This window comes from Toxotes jaculatrix, chromosome 9 (genome assembly GCF_017976425.1).
Source record: "Toxotes jaculatrix isolate fToxJac2 chromosome 9, fToxJac2.pri, whole genome shotgun sequence".
In the NCBI taxonomy this organism is placed as follows: Eukaryota; Metazoa; Chordata; class Actinopteri; family Toxotidae; genus Toxotes; species Toxotes jaculatrix.
Window position 1 is genome coordinate 16640074 of NC_054402.1, and position 26108 is coordinate 16666181.

At 43.5% G+C, this 26108-nt stretch overlaps 1 protein-coding gene across 12 annotated transcripts in view; it reads right to left on the reverse strand.

Moving 5' to 3' along the window:
• mecom (MDS1 and EVI1 complex locus) overlaps nt 1-26108 on the reverse strand; it is a 131855-nt gene that overhangs the window by 78527 nt on the left and 27220 nt on the right. For all 12 annotated transcript variants that reach the window (XM_041046036.1, XM_041046032.1, XM_041046030.1 and 9 more), the window contains exon 2: nt 11509-11855. In XM_041046036.1, coding sequence (XP_040901970.1) covers nt 11509-11855 — 347 coding nt within the window. The remainder of the gene's footprint in view (nt 1-11508; nt 11856-26108) is intronic.

Below are 26108 nucleotides of genomic sequence, written 5' to 3' on the forward strand. Positions count from 1 at the left end.
GGAGATGGGACACCCTAGATTTACGGGACGTGTCAGAAGCTTCACATCCTCAGGCCCCCTGGGGCCAATCTCCCTGTCTTGATCTGGCCTGTAAGGAAAACAGCCGTCCCTCACAGGCTGACAGTGAGGTGGAGCCATCCAAACACACAGGGAGGACGGAGACTGGTGGAAATGAGGAATGTAAAGGAGGGAGGGAGGGATGGAGGGAGGCCACCTTTGGCGAGGGCCCGCCGCAGCTCTGGCAGTCCGATTCTTCACATTAACAGTGATGAAATCGCCAAGTTGGGCTCCTGCAGAAACTGAAGGCTGATGACTTTATCTCAGTGAAGTAACGTCAATGGGAAGTTTCCATGGTGACAGATGTAAACAAACAGTGGCTGATCTGATCAAGGCCTGCTGTTCAACAGGTGTTCACATTCAGTAGCTATTAGCCATAGCTTAGTCATAGCCTTATTAAACTTACTTAATAAGAGAGGAAGAAAGAACGTGTATAAACTCACCCCCCCCCCCCCCCCCCCCCACAATCTTTCTCAGCATCACTCGTAAACCTTCGAAATCCTCAAAGAGAGGAGAAGTTCTTGCTGCCTAAAGCCCACAAAGGCCTTTTTGTCCCCTGCAGGAACTGGTAGCTGTTCAGGAAGTGGAGCCTGGTGCCAGCAGGATGATTTATGGCTCTGTGTCCTGGGTGGCGGTTGGACCCGGTCCCACTGTAACTCAGGGCCAGAGAGAGGCACTGCATGGCCCAATCAGAGGCTGCCCAGAACCCAGAAGACATTACAATGCCTGTCATAAAGTGGCTTAGAGGGAAGGGAAGCAGTCATAAAACAGCCTGGGGAAAGAGAACAATTGGAAGAGAGAATATGGATGACACAAACCCTGCTCTAAGAGACTCTGGCCTGGTCTGTCTTGGCATCCTCTCCTCACCTCTCCTCTACTCTCCTCTTCTGTTTTTGGCGCTGATGGCAAAGCGTAATTCGGCTGAGAAATTGATTTTGCAAGACTTTTTCTCATCTGTGCAGAAGACGCTAACTCGTTAGGACTTCACAGGGCTTGCCAGGACTGGAGACAACAATTAGTTTGTTGGAGATGTCAGAAATGGCCACTGAGTTTTGCAGGAAAAAATCCTTTGTGACGGATTGGTGCTGACAATGCAGGCCGACGAGGAGGGAGCGACAGACTCCCAGAGCGCCCTGTTTAGTGGAGGAACCTTTGGGCTGCATTAACCCTTATCTGTGAGCGCCCACGAACAAAGTTCCCTCACAGACTACCTGCTGTAGGCTGGAAAATCCTATTACAGACTGCAGGGGGACACTTGGGAACACTCCACCGGGAAATCTGTCTCCCTCGGCACGTACCAGAGACAGGACATCGAGTTCTCTCTCCACCTCCTCGGCTCATTCTGCCTCTCTTTCATTCACTCTGACTGATTTTCTCTCTCTCTTGTACTCTTCTCTCCCCTTTATCTGTCTTTCTTTTTCTTCTGCCTCATCTATCACTCTTGTTTTCACCCTGTCTAGTTGTCTAGTTTTGCCTATCCTATCTGCTCACAGACAACCCCCTCAGTCGCTATGCATAACCGTGTTTTAACTCCCTTTTTCATCCCAGTCACCCCCCCCCCACCCCTACATTCTCTCCCAGGAGGAGAAACACTATCTATTCCCCACCATCTTCGGATGAGTGAGTTGCATTTATCTGTGGGTTTAAGGGTGACTGCCATGTGTAGAGCTCAATCCCCTGCCCCATGCTCAAGTTTAGAAAAATATAATACAGAACACATGAGCATACAGTACACTGGATGTCTAATCCAATATATCCAATATAGCATTCCCTTTTTATTGCTCAATTTACGTCTTTAAACAATGAACAATGCTGGGTATGAAAAAGATACCCTGCAAAAGCTGCCGTAATGTACTTAGAATAACATTCCTGGAGCCACTCTGAGTGTAAACAAGAAATGTAACTCTGCAGAACACAAATGAAGTCTGATTTGCAGCATATGCAGCCCATCAGACACACTTTCATTTTCAAGAACACTCGCAGAGGAGTAGTAGTTATTATATTTGCTAGCTGTTATGTACCAGTATTCAATTTCTTTCATGAATTCTTTGAAAAAAGTTACAAATTATTCTGATCTTGTTACTCTATAGTCGAACAAAAAGGCACAGTAAACACTTCCCTTCTTTCAAAAGATAGTATCTACCACGTAGTTTTCATTATTTAAAAGGAATGCATGTTTATTCTGAATATGATTAAACACCCCCTATTGTAATTATGCAACGACAGGAATTGATGGACTGTATCATTATTATGCAACCTGAAACCAATTACAAAACAATTATTGACCAGGATGTGGTCCTGGGTTATTACCATGGTAATTAACCCCATTAAATACAAGAACCACGCTAATTTAAAATGTGACCTTCAAGTATTGTACAAACTATTAACAAATACATTGTTAGTTAATTGGTGCTCGGTGTTACAGTAGGCCAAAAAAGCGGCTTTTGATTGCAAAGCGATGCCAGCGTGAGCAACTGGTCTCAGGTGCGTGGATAGGGATGGCGAGCTATGTAAACCGGGGAAGACATGTTCAGACCTTAAGCAAATACAGTAATGCCACAATGTAAAAATACTGCATTTTTACAATGTGGTAAAATTTTCTCTTAGCTAAAAGTACAGAAGTACTCCCAGAAAATATATTTCTATCCAAAAAGTAACAAAAGATAAACTACCTAAGCTCCATTCAGAGCTAGGATAAAAATGCCTCATATTTTAAAACCAATAATAAATCATGATCATAGAGAGGATATCACAAAAGCTGTGTAGTATGACTGGGGTTAACTGTATTTTATTTTACATGATGAGGTGCCTTGAAGAAATATATATAAAAATAACTAATACTGCTGCTGTTGTAATAACACTGCCAATACTGTTAGTACTGATTACTGGGCTTAACATCTTTCTGCTGACCAACACTAAATCTGTGACACTATCTGTGACACTAAAGACTGACATATTTTTCTGTCTTATCATTTAATGATTGGCGTTAGCATGCAGTGAATGCAACATACCCCCTCTCTGAGCGACCTGATGTGCTCTTCTCATCTGTCATAAATTTGCTCCTCAGAAATCTTTGGCTTTTTGCACTTACTCCTAGGCCATATCGGAGGTGAACAGACAGGGCCAGCTCACAAATATTGACTTTCCAATAACATAGGAGTGCACAGCAGCCGATCATATGGCTCGAATTAAAGCATTATGACATAATAGAGCAAAGTCGGGGTTAAGACCTCATTACTGACACCCGGGGCCTCTGCTTTCTCTCTCTCTCAACCTGGCAGCTTGCAGTTCTGGTTTTGGACCTGCTCCACTCTAATTGGAGCGGCAATATGGAGTAATTGGAAGAAGGGTACGGTGTTACTGTGCTGAATGTGGCCCAGCCTGCGTTTTTTTTTGTGCCTAACCCAGTAATAAGCTCTCAAACTAGACCGCACCGTGCCATTACCCTTTGAACTGCAGCGCAGACACAGAGAGATAGATTTAAACATGTGAATGAACACAAACACACTACACACTCTACACACATGGAGTGTGCACCCTCCATAAGGGATACATGGATACACAGGTTTATGGAGATTGTGACTGTGTGTAGGCTATAATAGCCGTGAGAGAGTGAGGGAGAGTCTGGCAGAGGCTAAGAGGACAGAGGGCCTTGGCTTGTGCCTGTTTGCACAGCTCTGACCACAGACACAGAGAAAGTGGTTTCGTAGAGCAGTATTAGCTCTTGATTATTTGCGTTAACCGGTACTTAGATTTACTGCCTGGGTAATGCGATCTGACTGGTAGTTAAGCACTAGCAGCAACTTAGGGCAGGAAAGCCAGGACAGAGTTGCTGTTCCCTCTCCGTTTCCCCCGGACTGGACCAATAAAAAGCTTGCAAGCTCTGCCCCCGAGTCGCTGTCTTTCCCTCTCTCTCTAACCTTCCCCATCGGGAAGACATTTGGAAACAATCAGTAGTGTGTTTTAAGGGAAGGACCTTCCCCTATCAATCCCCGAAGATAAGGTATCTATGAGCCTGGCTCTGTGGCCCCGCACACGGAATTCATCACCTCTGTTTCCTGTATGCTGTTTAGGGGTCCCCTCATTTTCACTCCTATCTGTGCAGAGTGCAGGGAGCACATTTTGTGTGTGTGTGTGTGTGTGTATGTATGTGTGTGTGTAAACCTAGGAGGTTTACTGTGTTGGTGTGTGTTTGTGAGCAACTGTGAGTGTGCAGCTATAACTGAGTAGTGTGTGTATGTGTAAGTGAATAATGGCACTTTTTAAGTTTTGTTTTTTTTTCCCAGCCTGTGGGAGATGTGTAGACAGTTGACGAGGTGCATTTGATTTGAAAGCCTAACCTGGGTGGAGTCAGTACCTTTTACACATTCCCCTCACTCCTTTCTTAATGGTACTTTGCTACTTTCACCACATTTACTGCCTATAGCGTTGTCAATTAAAAGGAGGATGTTTAACATTCTTAATCAAAGTTTTACTCACAGAAGTATATAACCTTAAAAAAAAAATCTTGGGGGATATATGGCGGGCAACATTAATATCTAATCCTTGTGGTAAATTTAATTGAAGCCAGTAAAAGTTTCTACATGCCATCTCCTCTTCTCTTTTCTCCTTTTACTTTCCTCTGTAAATCATCCAATAACACAGAACTGTCTTAGAAATAATGGCTTTGACAGCGACTTTGAAGCTTCCTTGTTCCAAAGGTCTTGCAATGTACGTCTACCTCAGACCATTCAGAGCACCATAACAGCTAAGGGAAGATGATGTAAATGTGTGTTACAAGGCAGCAGAGTTTATATCGCGCCGATGAGTCAAGGCACCTACATATAAATACTATTATATCTGTGGCTGTCTAGACGTTTGTCATTGTGTTATTGAGTTTGCCCTGCATGTTTCCAATCAAATCAGCATCCCCTTTTTTCCAGCTCACAGTGTGTTATATGTGTGTTGTGACTCTCACCATGAGCTATCAGCTCGTCAGATTTTTGTCCGCATCCCGACAGATCAGATATAATGGAGGGAGAAACATGCCCCCCCCGAGCTTTTCAAACAGGTGAACTCCTTCCTCATCCCTTCTTGCCCCTTTTCAATCAAATAAGTCCTTTCATTCACTTCAGATCTAATAAGGCCCATGACCTTTGCCCTGCTTGGATGGACCCCTGACGAGAGCCTCCTTCACCTGGTATTGTGCTGCTGGCTACACCTTCTGACTGGCATAGCCCCCACTCACGCCCGCCTTTGTCCTTCTGCAATTCACTATGACTTTGTTCAGTTAGTTAACCTAGCTTCCCCTCCCTGCTGGGAACTCAGACAGAGAAAGAGGGAGGAGGAGGAGGAGGAGGAGGAGGAGGAGGAGGGGGGGGTCAGTGCTAAGGAATGAGAGGGAAATCAGAAATTTGTATAGTTTTTTTTTCTTTCACCCTCTTTAACTGGGAGAGAGGAGTAGCTTCCAGACTAAGTGAGGGATTTGACTGACCCTGCACTCTTGCAGGAGGATCCACTCACACTTTGTCTATACCGTACACTCTTTCTTTATGAATGTGTCTCGTCTCAACTAGCTCCTCTCACATGAGATTAGAACTTCAATAACACCCCCACCACCGCACCCTACCCCTAACACACACACACACACAAACAGACACACACTAGCCTCAACCAACACCAACAAACAACAGATTAACCCAAAGAAAGGGATTACCAATCAAGTGAGAGGCAGGGAGATGGACCCCCAGCTTGTTTTGTCTTTGGGGGGGGGCTTTCAATGGACATCACTCCCGTCCAAGACAATCAAGCTCCAGTTACTCTGGCTGGGGAGCTCATCTCCCTCACAGACACCAGGAAAGACAAAAGCAAAACACAGACGCACACGGCTGAAAGCATTACTGGGACTGTTTTAACAGAGGGGAGGATGCACACTCTGCACCATGTGAAGGAAGTAAGAGGCCTGGGGTGTTTTGGTAGCTCTGCAGGTTAAATGCACATGATGTTTACTCACCAGGATTGGCGCCAATTCAATTAATTCAATGCATGAAGAATTGATTAAACACTAGACAGATTATTAAACTGTTGTATTTAAGTATATAAATTCGAAAATTACTGTTAATCAAAAATAGCTGATGGTCTTAGGTCTTAGAAACATTTATACCTGAGCAGAATATAATATAGAGGTATTTGATTTGATAAAGAAATCCATCGGTATTTTTTATTTTTATATTAAGATGACTGTGCTGATATGACAAACTGTGGTTAAAATATGGAAAAGCTCACGGTGATGGTTTGAAAAAAAAAGAGCGATAATAGAAAGTTTGTGACGGGATGCCAACTGTGGACTGAGTCTAACTGTGTGACAGACTCCTTTTCATGCCACCTCCAGTACTGCATATAGAGCACACTATTTCCTGCATTTGCACTAAATGTTAGACGTAAATCGTGAAGTGAAGACTGGTCTAATTTCAGCGTAATCCACAAATTGAGCAAGGTCATCCTAGACCCTTAGACCTTTTACCTGAGTTCATATTCTACACTAAGCCTTAGTCTTAGCTCAAATCCAGCACAACCACCCTACCTCCATATTTACTTTCAGTCCCAGCTCCCTGTGGCTGTCTTACCCGCAGGCCTATCCAATCATACTACTAGTCTTACACACAGAGCTCACGAGCGTAGCTCTAACTGCAATCATAGAAGGTATAATTAAAGGATAGGTGTTTCCTCAGCAGCACAGCTCTCATAAGACACAGAAACACTTGTCACTTGTTCGGGACACTCTGTCTACATGGTGACACATTTCCCTCCTCACACTATCCGGTCTCACACAACAGCTTATTTTAATGGTCTTTATTGTCTTCTTCACAATTCATTAAGTGCCAACGAGACCCAGGAGTATGCTGAGAACTGCTCCTTCATTATTACACACAGTGTCTCCGCAGCCAGTTGGTGCTCTTCTCAAGAGAGAAAACAAGTCCCACAATGATGTCAGTGCAGCCGTTGTGGTCATGCAGCACAATGCATTGACAACCGCCATTCACGTCACCTTCACAGACGCAGGACTTTTTCACTTTGAATTTCTCAAAACTATACGTGCGTGTACGTGTGTGTGAAAATGTGAAGATGTGTGTCCATTGAGAGGTGCGTGAGTGACAGAGAGGTTCATCCCCAGCGCCTGCCTTTCTAAACACCGCTGTGGGCAGGGCCATCTCTGCTGACAGTGGATGGGATGTGGCAGGGGCTCGGGGATTAAGGGGGCTTTTTAGCCAGGACTGAGAGTGGCTCTTTCTCCCTGTGACAGAGAGAGGTGACAGGCCGTCAGCGCACAGGGGACAGGCGGACAGCCAGCCAGAGACATCTGCATTCATTCAGGACAGCGGCTTATCCGTGCACAAAAAATACGCCCTCTCGAAACGCCCTCCATCCACGCTCTCACACTCTGTCTTACATACACACATGCAGGCATGCACACAACAAGAGCGTACGTGGACACGCATGCAGCACACAAAACCCTGATTCCAGAATTGACCTTTCCTAGAGTTCATACTGTCTGTGCAAACTGCAAAAGCGGCAACCCACTACAGTTGAAGGACGGCCTGGAAACTTTGCCTGTTAGATTTTTTTGTTTCTGCTGTTTAGTAAATATGGCCCATCATGTGCCTGCATCATAACCACACGCTCCACACACCACCAAAGTTTAATCACAAAATGTCTTTTGGAATCTGATATTGAAAGTTTTTGATCCAACACTCATAATAAAAAGACTCTAAGTTATTTATTTTTCTCAGTACTTAATTTTTAATGCAAGATTTTCAGCTGACAAGAGTTTAAAGGATGGGGCTCCTCCTGATCAGGCATCTGCCTCTCCTCCTTCCATCCTCCCATCCTCTCATGACCAGGAGGTTCAGGAGACAGGCAGAGCCAGGAAGGGCCCTGCCCAGCCACCTAATCCTCTACTCCCATTCACCATCACTGCTAATCTCCTTCACCACCTCCCCACCACCACCACTACCACCACCACCACCACTATCGCCTCCACCTCAACCTCCGCCTCTCACTCAAGAGGTGCACAAAGGCCCTAAGCGCCCCTGTCCCACCCCACTCACCATCCCACCCCTTCTCGCACCCCTAACCTGCTCCGCCCATCGCTACTACAGCTGGAGGCACCCAGATTTCTAAACCCAGGACCCATAATCCCGTGGGGCTGAGAGTTTGGGTGAGCCGAAAGGCTCATTGAGTGCTGGATAACTCTCTCCCGGACTCTAACTCTCTGTCTTATTGTTGCTGCTGCTGAGAAGAGGACAGACACAAATGGAGTTTGAATTTCAATGTGCCTAACGACTCAGAGAGAGAGACAGCAGAATATGGACTGGAGGGCATCCAGGCATTAAGAGTATTTTCAAGCAAAGCCAAGGAGAAATACATGTAAATACTGTGGGCAAGTGCAGGCTACCTCATCCTTATTCTGTCACAAGCAAGATAGAATGTAATATTTTGCAGTTTGTGGTTTTTCCTTTTTATTTTCAAAGTGAAATTATTAAATACATTTTGGGGGAAAAAAATCACGCACTTAACTCTATTCAAAAATTTCTGAGCTGCTACTGAGCTTAATTTAAGTCAAGACCATGTACTAATCTTTGGTCATACAATCGCTCATGAGCTTTGTTCTGGTGGATCCCAATGAGACCTCACCGCCTTCTGTTTCCGCTTAAACATTTGAAGACATTTGCATTCATCTCAAAACTCTGTTTCTCTTTACATTAGATACCAGGTGATCTTCTATTTTAAATCCAAATGAAATAAAACAAATAATAAATCCAGTTAATAAATCCAGTCTATTTTCGGTTTCCACTTGAATTTCTTGAACTGAAAGTAAATCTTAAGTCAACAAAGTGGTTGGGTTGTTCGGAGAGATTTTAAAAAATCATTATGTTTTTGTTTTTGAGTGAAAAGATTAAATTTTACAAAACCAATATTTAAAATATCTGTGTATACTCTTTCTTATTTGGCCTGCATTAAGAAAACCCTCTCTTTGATTAGGCCCTCTGATGCCTGACTTAAGCATTTTACATTGACAACATCAGATAACATCTGTGCTAAATAATTACGTTCACGAACAAGTTCTCAGCACAAACACAAATACGTTAACACACACACTCACAGACACATACACAGACACACACAGCGGGCATTTGATTGCTGGCACAGTCAGCAGTTCAGATCTGCATACGACAGTGTAGGCGGTCGTCTCAGCCTGACAGACCCTTCACTGCCGCCTCTCTACCACTTATTTACCGAAGCTATCTTTCCCATAAGTCACCATTCCTGTATTCATAAAGCATCATGGATGCCATAACTCACTCTTCCCCTTTATGAATAAAGCCCCCAAATTTATGGTGATGGCGCAGAGGAGCGGTGGCCTCCGTGGTGACAAACTTCCCCCAGTCTGTCACCACTGGCCTGAGCCGCTCAGGGCCCTCCATCAAATGCTCCAGATGGGAGCGCCACTTTATCGTTCCCCGGTCGGTGACATCACCTCGCCGCACCGTACGGAATTGATGATGAAAGCAAACATATCTATCTTAACTCACATTTACCAAATCAATTTTATTTTTACAGACCCTCTGCAGGCTTATTGGCATATTGACGGTTTGCAGGCAAGGAGGGTGGGAGAGGGGGGGTTAGCAATGGGCGAGGGATGGTAAATGGGTGGGCATGGGAGAAGAGGGGGGAGGGTCAGGAGGGCTTAATGGCGTTTACCATATTTAATGCAGTGGGATGTCATCACTGAATATCCATTCTGAATAATGTGGCATTTCATCATAAATTCTTTACAACTTATTTACTTAATGGAAAGAGTTATGGCTCGCTGTCAGGATGGTAATTAAACATTGTGATACAGTGCTGCCTCGCCAGGATCCCATCTTGGATACCCCCACTTTCCCCTCTCCCCCCAACATGCCTGCTCTCAGACAGACACACACACACATCCACACACATCCACACACACACACTCACATCCCAGCTCCTCAGCTTTTTAAATACATATTATTATTCAAGCTCCCCATAAATTACCACCGGATTAAAATTCATGAAACCTCTTTTTCCTTTATTTCCTTCCCTGGGAAAAAGAATAACCAAGAGAGCTTGTTCAACCAGCTGTAAATCTCTTTGGGAGGGATGGGGCCTTTTTTTTTAGATTGTGTGTTATGAAAATGGGCAGAAATGAAGAGTTTTTCTCTCACTTCAACTGAAGAGACATTTATATATTGTGTCTCACCCGGCAGTTGATAATGAGGGAGAAGTTGTTTCCTGGAGAAATGTAGTCCAGAGTCAAAGGAAAAAAAAAAAAAAGAAATTTATTTAAGTTTGGTCCGAGCCAAAACCACTGAGTCAGAGCTGATGGGCTAGAGTAATGCTCTATGATACAAACCCAACGAGCACCAGTCCAAATCCAAAACTATTTATATGAGCTGAATGTTGATACTTTACCAACACGTTCTCGGTCAGCTTTAAAGTGCAGCATTAAAATGGACAGGGGTTAGAGAGAATGTAGAACGAGAATGAACGCTGTGTCGAATCGTCTTTTTATTTAAACCTGTGACTTTTCACTTTATGGACTGCATGGTCAGCGATTCTTAATGAGCTCGGTTCTGCCCTACAAAGGGACAAAGGCCTGAATATGAAGGACTAAATCCTCAAGACCAAATTAGTGAGGATCTATTTTGGGAGACTAAATGAGGCTGATACTCTGCCAGGCCCTTCCCTCCTGCTCTATAAAACCAAACTAGCCTGACACTGACGGAGACCACATCTAACCTTTGACCTTGTCCTGTGACCCTGCCTTCGATTTTTTGTGCTGGCTGACCAATATGTGATTTGCCAATGGCCGCACTGGGTCCCTAACCGGGATGAAGGAGGGATTTATGGCTTTTCATTTTAATTGAGTTAAGAGCAGAACCTCGACTCCCTTTCTTTCAGTGGCACTGAGCTAACATTACATCACTGGGCAACAAACGACAACAACAGCTTTGTGGTCACTGGGCTAAATGTGAACATGACGACATGGGAGGAAATAAAAAAGAGGACTGATGTGAATGCTGTAGTGTATATTGGCCAAGGGAACCCCCCCGTCAGAAAGTGGTGTACTACTACTGGTACAGAAAAACCTTGTGACTGCAATTTTCATGTTTATACTAGAACCAAAGCCTAAGCTGCTCTGTGACAAGTAGTGCAATTTTTTTACCCAATCTGCCATGACATTTATCCCCAAAACCATTGAACCAAATGTGGTGTCCTCTGTAGAAATTCCCTCTTTTCTGAATTCTCGATGTTCAACTGCAGCACACTTAAAGAAATTACTGTCGGTGATCTACATGTATGAAGGTACTGACTCTGCAAAGCAATAATTTCAGAACACCTTAAAAAAATATATGCTCAAGAACTCTTCCTTATCTATTATGTCCTTACCTCCCAGCCTTGAGTGGGGTCTCGGAGACAAGGTCTGCGCTCTCCTTTGTACGGCCCAAAGCGCTCTCCGATGTTAACCTTCCTGCGGCTCCAGATGCCCAAGCCTCCGGCTGGAACTGCTGACTCCCGCAGTTCAAAGTCCAGGGGAATGGTCAAATCTTCTTGGGATAGAAAGATGCTTGGGTGTTGGAATGACAAGGGGTCCTGGGATGAAGCTTCATCATCAGAGAGCGGAGGGGAGGCTGGGTCCTCTGCCAGGGCTGAAGAAGGTGTAGGATCACCGTCAGAGCCGCACACATCATCTAAGATGTCGGATGAGTATAGGGCAAACTCATCATCGCCGTCACCTGTGAAAGAGATGGAAAAAGTCTCCAAGTGAGGGTGATGCAACGTGACATCTTTGTGACTGTTGCATTACAACAAAATAACGTCTGCAACAGGCTATGTTTCTGGTCAGGAAACAACTTGCGCTGGCTGTCTGCATCTCATTTTAACCATGAAGGATAAGTGAGTAAAACATACAAAGTATACATGTAATAACTTGATCAGTTCACGAGGTTTAAAAAAAAAAAAAGAAAAAGGTGGGGTCTCATGTAACAAAGCAGTGATTCTGTTTTGACTGAGCTCAGCAGTATATGTCAAAAACAGCAGCAAACCCACAGCAGCAACATGGCACGTTTGCCATTTGGTTGAGCTGATGCCAAGGTGGGTAAGCAGGGTCCGCTCAGCATTGTACTGCTCTGACTGTTTTATATTTCCTTTTCCTGAACGCTTTCTCTGCTGTACAGTGAAAACAGAGGGAAGCACACCGGGGTTAATTGTGAATAGAGTGAAACAGGACATAGAAGCACGACCCTTGAACCCACACTGGGCTTCTTCAGAATGGCACACGTGGCTGCTGGGGGCTTAATGGTGGAAGAGGGATTGACTCATTCACAGTGTTGACACAGTGCGCAGGTAGAGTAAAACAGAACTAATCTGAGGTCTAAAGAGTTGAAAATATTTGTCTCTGAAATGCAGGTAGGTAGAAAGGAGCACGGAAATCCGGACAAAAAAAAACTAAAAACAAAACAGATACATCTATATGCAAAGGCAGGCACACAGGCAGAAAGACAAGTTCACATATAGGCGATCAAACAAGTCGCCAAACAAGCCAACAAGCAGAGACGTATTCAGTCAAATCAAGACAACAAGCTGTTGAAGAAGCCAGCTAACATGACAGACAGATAGACACTAAAAGCCGGAAATGATCCACAGGAAGCTGCTGCTCCCCCAGCGTGCATCTGTGGTGGGCTGTGCCTAACGCAGGCTGACAGGCCAAGGGGAGAGGGGGCTCTGCTAATGAGGCTCCACAACCCATCCCTGTGCTGAGGAACATTCCTGAAGGGCTGCCTGTGTGACACTGTACCGCTGCGCTGTCAGCCATGGAACCTTTGATCCACAAAGATACACACACACACTTCTTGTTCACTGGCCATGAAGTAACTGCGCTTCTGATTGACTGAACGGGTCACCGTGATTGGCCACAGGTGGTCATAAACTAACCTGAAAGATGAACTCCAGACAAAATCATTGAACTTCTTTGTGCGCTCTCTCCTTTAAGCCGCTACAAACTTTGACACATTGCTTGAAGCACAAGATAAATCCAAGTGCATTGTATGTAAATATCCTGAAATGCACAGCTTCCACTTTGGCAAGGTCAACGCACAACCTCTGGTGAGAAGGAATGCAAAACTGTCAACTACTGCATAAGCAGCACATGAGCTGTTTTCCTCTGCCAGTAAAGAATCATAATTCCCTTCAAATTGTGTGTCTGCTGGGGGATAAGAAATATAAGCATGAGTATGTTGAGTTGAATGAGCTGTCTATTACAGATATCTGGCTGTGTTTTCTCTGTTATACAGTGTGTGTATGTGTTTGTCAAACCAGATCTACAATTTAAGTATTTCTAATAGTCATTACCAGCACCAACACCTGATCACGGTCTCTGTGCATCTATTGTGTTTGACACACACACTGTGTGGGGCCAGTGTGTTTGAGGGGAAATCTTTTTAAAACTTTGCTGAATTGGGCCTCATGTGAAACCCAGTGTGGCTCTGGGAGCCAGCGTAATGATTTTCAGCATAGAGACTGTGTAACGCGGTTATAGTCCTGGATGTGAAGCTTGCCATATGGTAGAGGGACAAGAGCTTTTAAAGGTAACCGTATCCCTCCATTGCTGTTTCTCCTCTGACATTTCCCCCTCTCACGCTGGTCTCCAAGTTTATATTTGATTTAGACCAGAAACTCCCCCGGTCCACTGGACTCAACGAGAGCATTTCAGCTCATAAACATATATGTTTCTGTAAGGTAAACGTTAGCTGAAAGCAAATATGCTATGTTCGGAGTTTTAAAAATTGTGGTTTCATGTGCAGATGATTGATAAGTCAAAGACCGTAGCTCTGCTTAGACGGGTGAGGCTGTAGGGACAATGCCCACAGATGATCAGATCGGAATGTGTGTGTGTGTGTGTGTGTGTGTGTGTGTGTGTGTGTGTGCGTGCATGCATTTTAGTGTATCTTTGCCTACTTAAAGCAAATAGGCCTGTTTGTTTGTTCAGCAACGGACATTACTTCATCATTGCAAGCTGACGCCCTTCATCAAAGAGGGAGCTCTAGAAGAATCCTGGGTTGAGAAGGGGAACTCCAACTGGGAGCAGCATCAAGACTTAAACTGTATTAATAACACAGATGGCACATCGAGATAGAGCGAGTTTGTATCCAAAAAAAGATGCTGATGTCTCCAAAAGACAACACAAAAGATTTAGTGCAAAATAATAAGGAAAACAATATTATCTCCCCATCAAATTCAGCCATTAACATAGGAAAATACATAATGACACAGACATGCACGCACATGCTTATATCCCATGTATTCAAATGCTCGCGCTTAACGCCAAATTCATTAATTTTTATTAAGAGGGAAAACATTTGTTCCCGGGCCTGCTATCTGCATGGGTGGAATGATTTTCACCTCTGCCACGAGGTGTTGGGTGGACTCATACATCACACGATTACCCCGAGCAGCGAGCAGGGCCGCCATCATCAGGGAGTGAATTAAAGATGATAGAAAGAGCTATTAATCACTGTGACAAAGCCCCTAATGGAGGTGTGACCCAGCCACTGCCAACGGGACGCCAAGGGGACGCACCCACGGGACAAATGGATACATATGTTTACAGAGAGAAATAACCTACCTGTAGACATAGTCAACCCGCCCCGTTTCATTTTTGTCTGTACCAATGTCTTTCTCGCTTGTACTCCATGGCTATCTTTTGGTACATTTTCCCCATTTTACTCTTTGTCCTCTTCCTCTAATTCTTTGTGTTACAAGTCTTTTCAAATCTTTTACATCACATGATTGACAATATTTTGAGGCACTTAAGTTCTAAAATGTTCATAAAATAATTCACAGTGTATTTGTGGATCGTAAAAATACAGATTGGTATGCATGCTCACAAAAAGCTAAAACAAAAAGTACCATCTGCTCTCTTTAAAAGCACTAAGTTTCAGTAAACTGAATTTAGGTTTTATTTCTGTTCATGTTCCACTAATGCATGTCTGTTTAAAGTGTACAACATTAGACAGACTGCAACGCTGTAAGGTGTAAGGTGAGAACATTATTCATCTACTTAGCCGGGACCCAATTCACAGATCACTTCATCTAGCCAGATCGAGAGGTCTAACACTTGACTGATGGGGTCTCAGATCATGAAATATGGAAATGAACTCCTCACCTTATGAGGACCGGCCCTCATGCTTATCTCTAGACATCATTTGTTGCCTGCGATAACAGACAAATGGGACAGGGGTGGGCTTACCCTTGTACTACAGGTCATACGTAATCACACATGATCCCCTCCATTAGTCATCATCCAAATTCTGAAAGTGAACTCTCCATCATTCCTCTGCTTTCTATCTCTATACCAGGAATGAATATAGGTTTGTGCTACATCAATCTCAAAGCAGAAGAAATAGGAAGAAACGGCTCTGCAACAGAGTATCTAGCAGTAAATATACACTGAAAATACAAGAACAAGAATCACAATAAAGATTATATAGAAGTATAATCTTTATCACAGTCACTGGACTGATGCTAAACCAACTATTGTTTGGAGAATTCAAAATATGTGGGAGGGGTTGGGGGGCGGGTGTTGATTGGTCTTTTTGTATACAGAGTCATTTGCCTGAAAAATGAGGATACCCTCGAGGTGAAGTAGGCGTAGACATCTGGGAGAGACGACTCATTGTGACTCGATTCAAAAGCAAATAAAAATAATTATCTTTCATTTAGTTAATTTTAACACTCTCACAGCTACTGCCAATCAGAAAAAAATGGCTGTTGTTGATTTGCTAAGCACTGTTAATTACAGTGCATCCGTTTGCGCCTAGATTCCCTCAGCAGGGTGTATAGGAAAGCGTTTGGAACCCCATGCCCTCAGGAGAGGCAATAAGCTTCCTAATTAACTCTGTCTTTGTGCTTAATGGAGGCCTTAGCACCGCTTTTGGGGAGTCTTTTGGTGCGTGGGTCCATTGGGGTGACTGTGGAACTCACTGATACAAACCACAAACATTCATAGCCTTAGGTAGTGCTATACATACAATTTTGGCTGACTGTCCAGAATTTATCTCTCAATATGTGTTTCTTCCAACAAAAACAAATAAACTGTAAGGAGTGAAATTTCCAAATAAAATTGGACAGTTGTCTGTGATGTTGTCTTTCCCAAATGTCCATTGAGGTAGACATGGTTTAAAAAAAATCATCTTATAAGGATAGCAAAGGTCATTGATCCGTGAATTAACATTATTTTTTAACATATAAAAGTATAAAAAATTAAGAAACTACTTACAAAAACTACTGCAGGTACTGTACATATGAATACAATGCCACACATGCAGTTGTATTCACAAATCTTATCCTAACAAACAGGCGCCCACTTTGCACAAACTGTTTAAGCACACACAGAGACCACAGAGTAATACGAACAGAGCTCTTAACACAGTCTTAATTAATGAGAGCATTGTCCATGTTTTTTTTTTTCACCCCTGTGTTAGTCAACTACTCTCCGTTCCAAATGGAAAACACTCCATTAAGGGCCTTGGGCTGAGTTACCAATTAACATTGCACAACAAACTGAAACTTAGAGCTGGTCCCTCTGTGCACACACACACACACACACACACACACACACACACACACAAGCAAGCAAACACTCACACACACACACAGACACCTAATTAATTAGCATTAGTTGTGATTAATAATGAGGGTCCTTTAATGGTAAATCTGCAGCTCCGATGGCAGGCTGACACAACAAAGGCGTCTGTGTGCGCGGCAGGATTTATCTGGGGAGCTGCTCGGGGATTTTAACATGTTTCTCACAGGCCTGACAAATGGCCTATTAATTATCTAATGTTGTCTGACAACAGCCGCTTGATAAAGATGTATGTTTGGACAGGGTGAGGAGGGGAAGATACCGCGGAGGAAAAGAGAGAGGTGTGTGTGCGCGGGGGAGAGAGCGATGGAGAGAGAATGTGTGTTTGCATAAAAGAAGAAAAATAAGTACGTTAGAGTGAGCGGAGACTTGCACTGATTCAAACAATCGTAAGCTGCTGAGTGACACACATACACACATACACAACTCAGTACGTTATTGGAAAATTTGTCTTTACTTGATACATTTGTAGTAAAAGACAAATCACTTTGCTTCTACTTCTGCAGTTGTTTGGGATAATCAATATGAAGGATTAACAAACCACATTTATTTTTAATGAAATGCAAATGAATGAAGTCCTGATGAACACAGAGAGATGGATGTGTAACACACAAACATACACACACAGTTTACGTCCTAAAACCACAATCAATATCATCAACGAGGAAGCCTCCACATCAGCCCAACCACTTCATATCATTAAGTCTCTAACAACATGGAGCATATGGGCATGTCTCTCTCTCTCTCTCTCTCCCTCCTCCCTCCATCTCTATCACCCCTCTCCCTGATTCAATCTCAGTCCTGACTCTAATTTGCGGAGTTTATCTCCTGTCTGAATGTTGACAGGTGTTCCTAAGTGAGATGCCGGTTGGCAAACGATTTTTATGATTGTTTTAGCCCCGCATTTGGCCTAATGAGATAGGATCCCAGTCGGACGCTAACTCAAGCCTGTCAAATGTAAAGCAAACAGAATAACAACCCGGCTCTCACATTGTTTCCACAAGCCATACATCAGCCTGGGGGAGGGAGGGGGGGCTTAGAGGGAAGGCCCTCTGCATCGCACATTGACCCTGGGATAGAGAAGATGAGAGGAAAGAGTGGGAGAAAACAGAAGATGAGGGAGGCAAGAAGAAGGTTTATGAAACTACTATTTAAAATTAGGGCAAAGAATTATGTGTGACTCTGTGTTAGTCTATGTGAGCCCCTCAGTATTCTGTGAGTAAGCCTGTGCTCCGAGCAGAAAAATCTTAGTTGTAGCATGTGCTTATCATGGGCTTGATTCATGCATGAGTGCGTGTCATCTGCACATGCACATGCCTTTGAATGTATTGATTTGGCAGTTCTTTGACATGACATATGGAGAGAATGTGTTGACAAAGGTCATTAATACCATCATCTCTTCTGTCTTCGCCTCTGATTCAATCCCCACCCAGCACCCCCCAGCATGTCACACACCCTAAGCTTGTGATTTGTTTGTTCTGGTTACCTGTGCCATTCCTTTCATCTGTCCTCATGTTCCTCCATCCACATCCCTCTATCTTTTTAGACAGCAACAACAGCAACCACCCCCCCCAAACACACACACACACACACACACACACACACACACACTCAACAGTGAGTATCACTGAAAGGTGACATGCCACTCTGGAAAATAAATTTGAAAACTGTCAAAAAAAACAAAAGACAATGTGTGGAAAGCCACATTTAAAGCCAAAAGTGAAACCAAATGTTTATCACAAAGTTATACCAGCAACAATACATGTCAATGCAAACATGCATAGATGAGCATTTTCTCTCCCCTTATTCTCTCTCCCTCTTTCATGTCATGGCTAACTGCCATTGGGCCCTAATATAATTATGGCTCACAGTTGTGCACATTTGAGAAATTGATTCCTTTGATGAAATGTGAGCGAGGCAGGTCTGGGCAGAGCAGAGAGAGACGTATATCCAGAGTGGTTGCTGCCAGCCCTCCCCCAGCCCTGCGGAGGGCCCCCTGGGTACCAAACCGCCAGCTCAACCCGGCCCAGCCTGGCCCAGTCGTTAAAAGAAATGATAGCATATGTGCTTTGTTTAAGTTTGATGTCTTCATAATGCATTACACAATTAGATTGATTTGACAATTTCCATTATACTTGATAAAATATTTATGTAGGCCTGAGGATGGTAGTTCTTATCAAAGGGGGCGGATCTGCAGCGCAGATGGGAGCTCTGGTCTGCAGTGAGAAGGCCATCAGTCAGTAAAAGCTGGGCAAAACTGCCGAAAAATACAACCTGACTACTTCAAATTTGCATTTATAACATTAAAAAAAAAAAAAAAAAAGCGATTTTGTAAGTCATGCATCCAAGCTCAAGCAAATTCCAGTTTTTGCCACGAATAATCAGGCACACTTGATTGAAATCAAATGCATGAAACCGTACTGTATATCAGTGAATCAATAACCTTGTCCCCACATGTTTGGACAAACACTGAATGTTACAGAAAAGAAAAGCCTGGTGGGCACTGAGAACATTACGCCGTTGGCCGCCCTCCCAACTACAAATTTTCCATCAAAGACCATTTCTGGCTACACAAATTTCTGGCTATGGCACATTAGCTTTAGATCTGCCTCAGTTGAAACCTGGAAAGTCAGTGTCAACACATACTGTGAATTGGCATCTGGCAAAATTATATACTGATGTTTGCTGTTAGACCTGTAGCTTAATTTGCCCAGTCAGGGTTTCGGATCACATAGGATGCTGAACAATATCTACCTCACACGACCTACGTAGCTCATGTGAGTTCAGTGCACTCACAAGTTATCAAACAGTGTTAAAGTCCAGCTCTAAACTTTTCTACCATGTCATGATCTCTCTTTCCCAACTCTCTGTTTGTTTTGTACATTGAAAGGTAAAGCAGAAATGCCAATAAATAAATCAGTTTAAATGATAAGATCAAACCGCTCATGCTCAGAGGTGAGGCTCCTTCACTCTCATTCTCTCTTGCTTTCTTACATGGGATATCTCACGCTCTCTCCCTTTCCTCACCTGTCTCCCCTCTCTCTCTCCCCCGTTCCCTTCGCACCCTTCTACGAACCTCTCAGTGTGCACAGCCACCCCACATCCATCACAGCCCAGAAATTTAAGGAGCCAAATTGGCCTCATCTGTCTCAATGTTGGATGCAGATGGAGTTTCTTCTGCTGAGGGAGGTGCAGTTAGTCACCCCTGCTGCCCCCACCTCTTCAATCTACTGCCTTAAAGCCAAGCCAGCCCGCGCCAGTCTCAACACTATAGAGCCACGTTATGAGGCCAGCTGCTGGGATAAAAGAGGGCACAGTGGTGAAGTGACCACTACACTGACCACACACACTCTCTGCTTTGTTCAGTTTTCTCTCAATCACATTTTTCTTTCTTTCTTTTTTTATTTCCATCTAGCCTTCATTCTTACTCACTCCCTCACTCTTGCTTACTCATATTGCCAGCACACACACACCTACGCAAACACAAGCAGTGGTGGCCATAGCGCAGCCTGCAGTAAAGCAGCCTGGTCAGACCTGGCTCGTTAATAAAGGCCCTAAATGAGGCAGCATGCATAAAACATGAAGCGCCGCGTGCTGCCGTAATGAACTGCTGCTCCATAATTGCATCTCAGAGCCGTAAAATGAAGACAAAATATTTGAAGAGGGATTCTGTCACCTCTCTGCAGACGCAACACTAATCACAGGCGTTCTGCAGGGCCCTCGGGGTCTCCCCCTGACAGAGAGCAGGGGCTAAACGCCCAGGGTGGTGACATTGGCAACACCCTCCAACTAATGGGACATAATTGAATAATTGCTGATTAGAAAATAGGGAGAGAGGTAATAGTAACAGTGTCCAGTGCGTTATCTGAAATGATCCCATTGGGAAGAAGAATATGATAATATGGCACAGGAATGGATAACAAAAAAATCGACTATACCCAACACCTACTGGGAAATTATTTCATTAATCTAAGGGTCAGTTTATGTGCCTGAAATTATTGTGAAGGGATAATAGATGAGATGGTGCAAAAGCTGGAACAGAAAAATGTTGTTTGTACCTGTTTGGGGAACCAGGTGGGTGAATATATTAAGATAATTCAGACAGACATTCTGTTAGTCACAGGAAACTAAACTGAGCTGAAAAACAAAACCATTCAAGTGCTTGAAATTGCGCATTGATTTACTGCGAAATTTACTGAGAAATAATAAAATAAAAAAACAGACCAAAGAGCAAGGCCTAAAGACACACACACACACACACACACACAAACACTCACCCAGTGACAAGCTCAGAGACAGGCAGGCCTCCAGATGAGAGATTGGAGTCCCACCCAGGGGTGTCACCCAGACAGTTAGAGAGTTGCTGTAGTGACAGGGTGGCCGCGGTGACATAATGAAGGTGCTGTGGTTGTCACAGGGGGTCAGTGGTGATCACACTGCCCAGCTGAGGGGGGTTAGGGACATGTATAATGAATCCCACCAATGACAAATGGCCCTCAACTTGGGGCTGAGGCATCTGACAAACTCAGACTCATCAGCTGGACACCTTAAACACACACATGCAACTACACACAGACGCAACACCACACATGCGCACACACACACAGATATTCTATGAAGCAACAGAGAAATGTTCACTTCCAGGCAACATATGGCATCTCTGCATGTGACAATTTAAATAGCTACAGTGTGTAATCATGGTGCTACTAAACCTGCATAACACAACCATCTCCTTTAACAAGCTTCTTTTTGTGGAAGAGTCTCTAGAACTCTAAAAAGCCCCAGATCCTATTTCTTTGCTGAGCTTCTTGAAGCCTAGCCCCTTGAGACTGTTGCCAAAGAAGCCCTTAATTTTGCTGTTGTGGCACAACAGTGGCAGGTCAGAGGTTATCAATACAGGCATTGTTTCACATGAATAAATGGGCCACATGCATTCAGAAAACCCCCCGTGTAGACAGATTCGGATGTGTGAGCAAATACAGATTCAGAAAAAAGAAAAAAAAAGTCAGATACAGATTCAAGACAACAGGCCTGATACTCATTTAAAAAGCTGAATTCAATCAGAAGCAAGGTCTGTGCATGGCAAAGAAAGAAGAAATAACTATTGGAAAGCAGGAGTATTTTTTAATGTGACAAGCTGACCACCTACTACCAACCTGACATCTTCCATTTAATATTTTCGGATATGAATAGACTTTGTCTGATGGTTGCTTTTCCACTCTCAGGGTCTGCTTGCCTCGAGCGCTACCACAGCAGCGGGCCAATTCCACCTTAACTTTGTTACAGAACTTGTTACATGCAATAATGTCCACAGCTACAGAGACTTTCCAAACCACAGTGCGACATGTGGAATAGACTCGGGCATGGAAAGGTCCTGGAGAGGATGTTTGTTTAATGATTGTTGGAAGGTCTAACATTCGGCCCCGCGCCCCAAGCAACAAAATCCCCCTCGGAGCACTGAAGCTGTTTACGTTATTTGTTATGGATGTCAATTTCCTTCTATTTAGGAGGTGATTTAACTGGACAATACAGTAGGATTGCGCTCTTGTATGGAGATTGTTGTCTCCCTGTGTAGAACACTGCACAGCTCTGCATGAGAGTCTGGATATAAACAGTGTGGGTCATTGTCAAGACTGTGAGAGGCATTCAGCTGAACTGCAGAAAAACCTGCCACTTCAAAGTCATAGTATTTTAACATTTAAGTGTTAAGACCTGGTGATTCAAGACTGCACTGTGATTAGATTTTTGTTTTTCATAATACTTTCTGTGATAAAATATGAAGTGCATATGCTGAAATTGCAAAGAGATGTGTGTAAAAGTTAATGTATTCACCTGTTTGGATGAGAAATGTACAAAAAACCCTTCTGCTAACTAATATTTTTCATTATTTATATTGCATTATATTCCTGTAAGAGAATGGAATGTGTGAGTGTCTGTGTGTCTGTTTGTGTGTGTGTGTGTGTGTGCGTGCGTGTGTGTGTGTGTGTGGGAGATGGGTATGGGCTAGACATAAATGGAGAGTGACAGCTGCCAAATGACAGTGAGATTGAGGTGGGAATGCAGAAGGACAATGAGAGACGGAGAGGAACATGACAGTAACAGCAACTCAGATTAGACTGAGATCACATACACATGCACAGAAAAGCGTGCACACACACAAACATGCGCTCGCACGCACGATCCAAAGCACGTCACCGATCCCACTCCGCGCTCGGTGTGGTAGATGGGAAATGCGGTCCTGTAATGAGCGCTCAGTGTGTCATTCAGACAGATGAGAAGGATCACAGAAATCCCCCGTTTCTTCTTCCTAATTCAAACAAACAGGGACTCTAAGCAGAGCCACATGGCTTCCCCTAATGACTGACATTTTGTTTAAGAACCATCCATAATGACCTGGTTTGAATTTAAATACTTGGTGTTTATTTCACAATGAGCTGCCAATATTCACCAATGCAAAATTCCAGAGTGCTTGAGTGACTTTAGACTGTTGACTTCATGCTTTTTCTCTCTCTTTGGGTTTCCTGTTTTGTACATATTTGGAGTGGCATGACTGTGGAATTAATGACAGATTGCCTGAACATGAACATGTCAAGCATAAAGTAAAACAGATTATCAGGAGATCTCTTCCACTAATGCATTTTATATGGCATTACTTCTACAAGTGGGTTCTAATCCTTGGTGTGTCTGACTTAAATTTTGCCAAAATATGGTTCTTATATTTCTGAAACTGCATTTATTTATATTTTAAAGCTTCACTGACTGGAGGCTAATTAATTATGTCTAATTATAACTAACATCTCATTAGATTTGCATAAAGAAATACTGAGTTAATTTCAGAATGATCATATATGAAAATGAGGAAAGTTTCAACACAATGAATTAATTTCAAAAAATTGAACATCTAAACATAAAGAGGCAACAGGCACATGGCTGAGTGCAATACAGGTGCATTTATACCTCCACTGTAAAAGAAAAACATTTTTGTAAGAACTCTATTGACTAGGGAAATAAAGCAATTACAAATCACAACAGCACAAAGATTAAACTTCTTTTGAACCACTTGATACATCGACAACCCAGTAAAAAGGGCCAGAATGGAAAGCATCCCCCAAAGACATTAAAGTGTTGCAGCCAATTAATAATCGCCTCATTTTAACCTGCTGCATGCACTCGTGCAGCCAAAAATCAATCAAGGTCCACTTTTTTTTCATATTGATGAACTGCGTGGAGTGAAAGAATGCTAACTCTAAACTAACAATACCACAGCCATGTACAGAGATGGAAATCAATTGTAATTAAAACTGAACAAGTGTTCCGCTTTATACACTCAAAGAGTGCGTTGGTCATTAAATACATTTTCATCAGTTATCAGTTAAAGGTTTTAAATGAAGTCCATAGCTTCTGCCTCCTTTGGGATAGCACTCAATGCCTCCACACTTGCGTCGCAAATTTACCCATGCTTGCTTTGCAATCAAAAGGCAGTTAAATTAAGTATCAAACAATTTAATGTTATGTGTCACTCTCCAAAACGATCTGTATTAGAAGCACTTAATTAAACTTTCAAATTCAAATGTACTAATCAGTTTGCGGCAGAGTGGGCGCTTGTTTTTCCCCACATGAAACGCCACGGCTGGCCAGCCCGGCCCATTGCCTGCTCATTAACATGAAGGTGCGATTTGCATTTCCTGATGGAGTGTTCCAGTTTTTAATATCCCTCTTTCTGCTCTTACATCAATCATGGAAGAGGGAGGCCACCATAGGCCACTATTAACCCTCCAAATCTGCCACAAAACAAATATTACAAGAGTTCACTAATTTGGAGATCAAAAAGCCACTTGTCCATTATATAATTGAAATGAAGGTGGAGTGTTGCACTTCTGAAGAGCTCTATAATTACCAGCTGTTAATTGCACACTTGTGGTGTCTCACTTTTAATTAAAAAGAGCAGCTCGTTGCCGGACGATAAGCAATGGTGGAGAGGCAGCGGTTTAATCAACAAAGAGAGAGGAATTTGTTTCTGCTGTGGCCAGCAGCGGGCTGGAGAAATCTTCAAATAACCCAGGGAGATTAAAACGTGTCCATTAGGACCAGTCAGGTTTTATTTAGGGTGGCAGGAGCGAGGTGCATTTGAAGTCGTCCCGCTGCAGAGTCCTCAGCGAAGCGCGGCTGGGGGTGCGGGTCTAATCAGCCCACTGCTGGCCCTGAGCGCTCAAGTGGAGGAATTGGACCCCGCTGGTGGTGAGAGAAGGAAAGGAGGGAAGGAGGAAGAGAAGGATGGAGGGAGGGAGGGTGCAAATGAGGGAGCGGGGAAGGAAAAGCAACCACCCCATCACTTTCCCTTTCCTCTTCTCTCACTTTCTCTTTTACTCCCAGAGCCTGTTACTTGACTTTGTTTCGTGACTAGTGTGACGATGAGCCAAAAAAGTTTTTAAATTATACCTCTTGCATCTCGAATGGGCTGTTTTCTTTGCACATTAGTCACTGAAAGACAGCCTTGCAATCTGTACAAGCATGAGATATCTCTCCAGGATGTGTCAGCGCCCTTAGACAATACACAAACAACCTCAGGTCCTTTTGGACATACCGGAGAAAGCCCTTCCACTTATTTCATGACCTGTTGAACCATGGCAGCGCAGTATAAACCAAGTAGAAAAAAAAAAAACAACTTCTGTACTTGATAGTCCCAACATGTGGCTATAACTCACACAGTGTTTATATGAAAGAGACAGTTACCTTGGTCAGCAACTCTGGGCTGCTGCCAGGCCTCCGAAAGCTCTCGGAGCACCAGTCGCATACAGTGCATGACTACCAGAGTGTGATAACCTCATCCACCCTTTCTCTGACCCCTCCGCTCCCTTACTGATAAAACTGTCTGCCAGGAAGTGTCCTTCGCTACACTTCCTCCCTCTCATGCTCAATCAACACCTGTCACCACAGCGATGAGTACAATGATGTGAACGCAGTGCCCGAAGAGGCTGCTGTATATCTCGTATATATATGTAAATATACATATCTAAGAGGTGCTCTGATTAACTCCCAGAAATCCCTAATGATTGTTATGGCTTCTTGGATAAAAAAGAAAAAAAATTCTATACATTAAAGTTCATCCAGTTTTGTATAAATGTGTAGATCTAAGAAGCAATAACAGAATCACTAGGGGTTTCCCAGACCCCCTGAGTGTCGCAACTCTTTTAGATAAAGGGCTCTGGGTTTATCTAAGGAAACAGTCGCTGGGGCGAGGATGGTCTGGCCTCACTGACAGATTAGTCCAGCCCAGGCCCACTTCCTGCCTGCTGAGGACACTAATTAGAAGGAAGGACTGACACCACAATAAGAGCTGACAGTT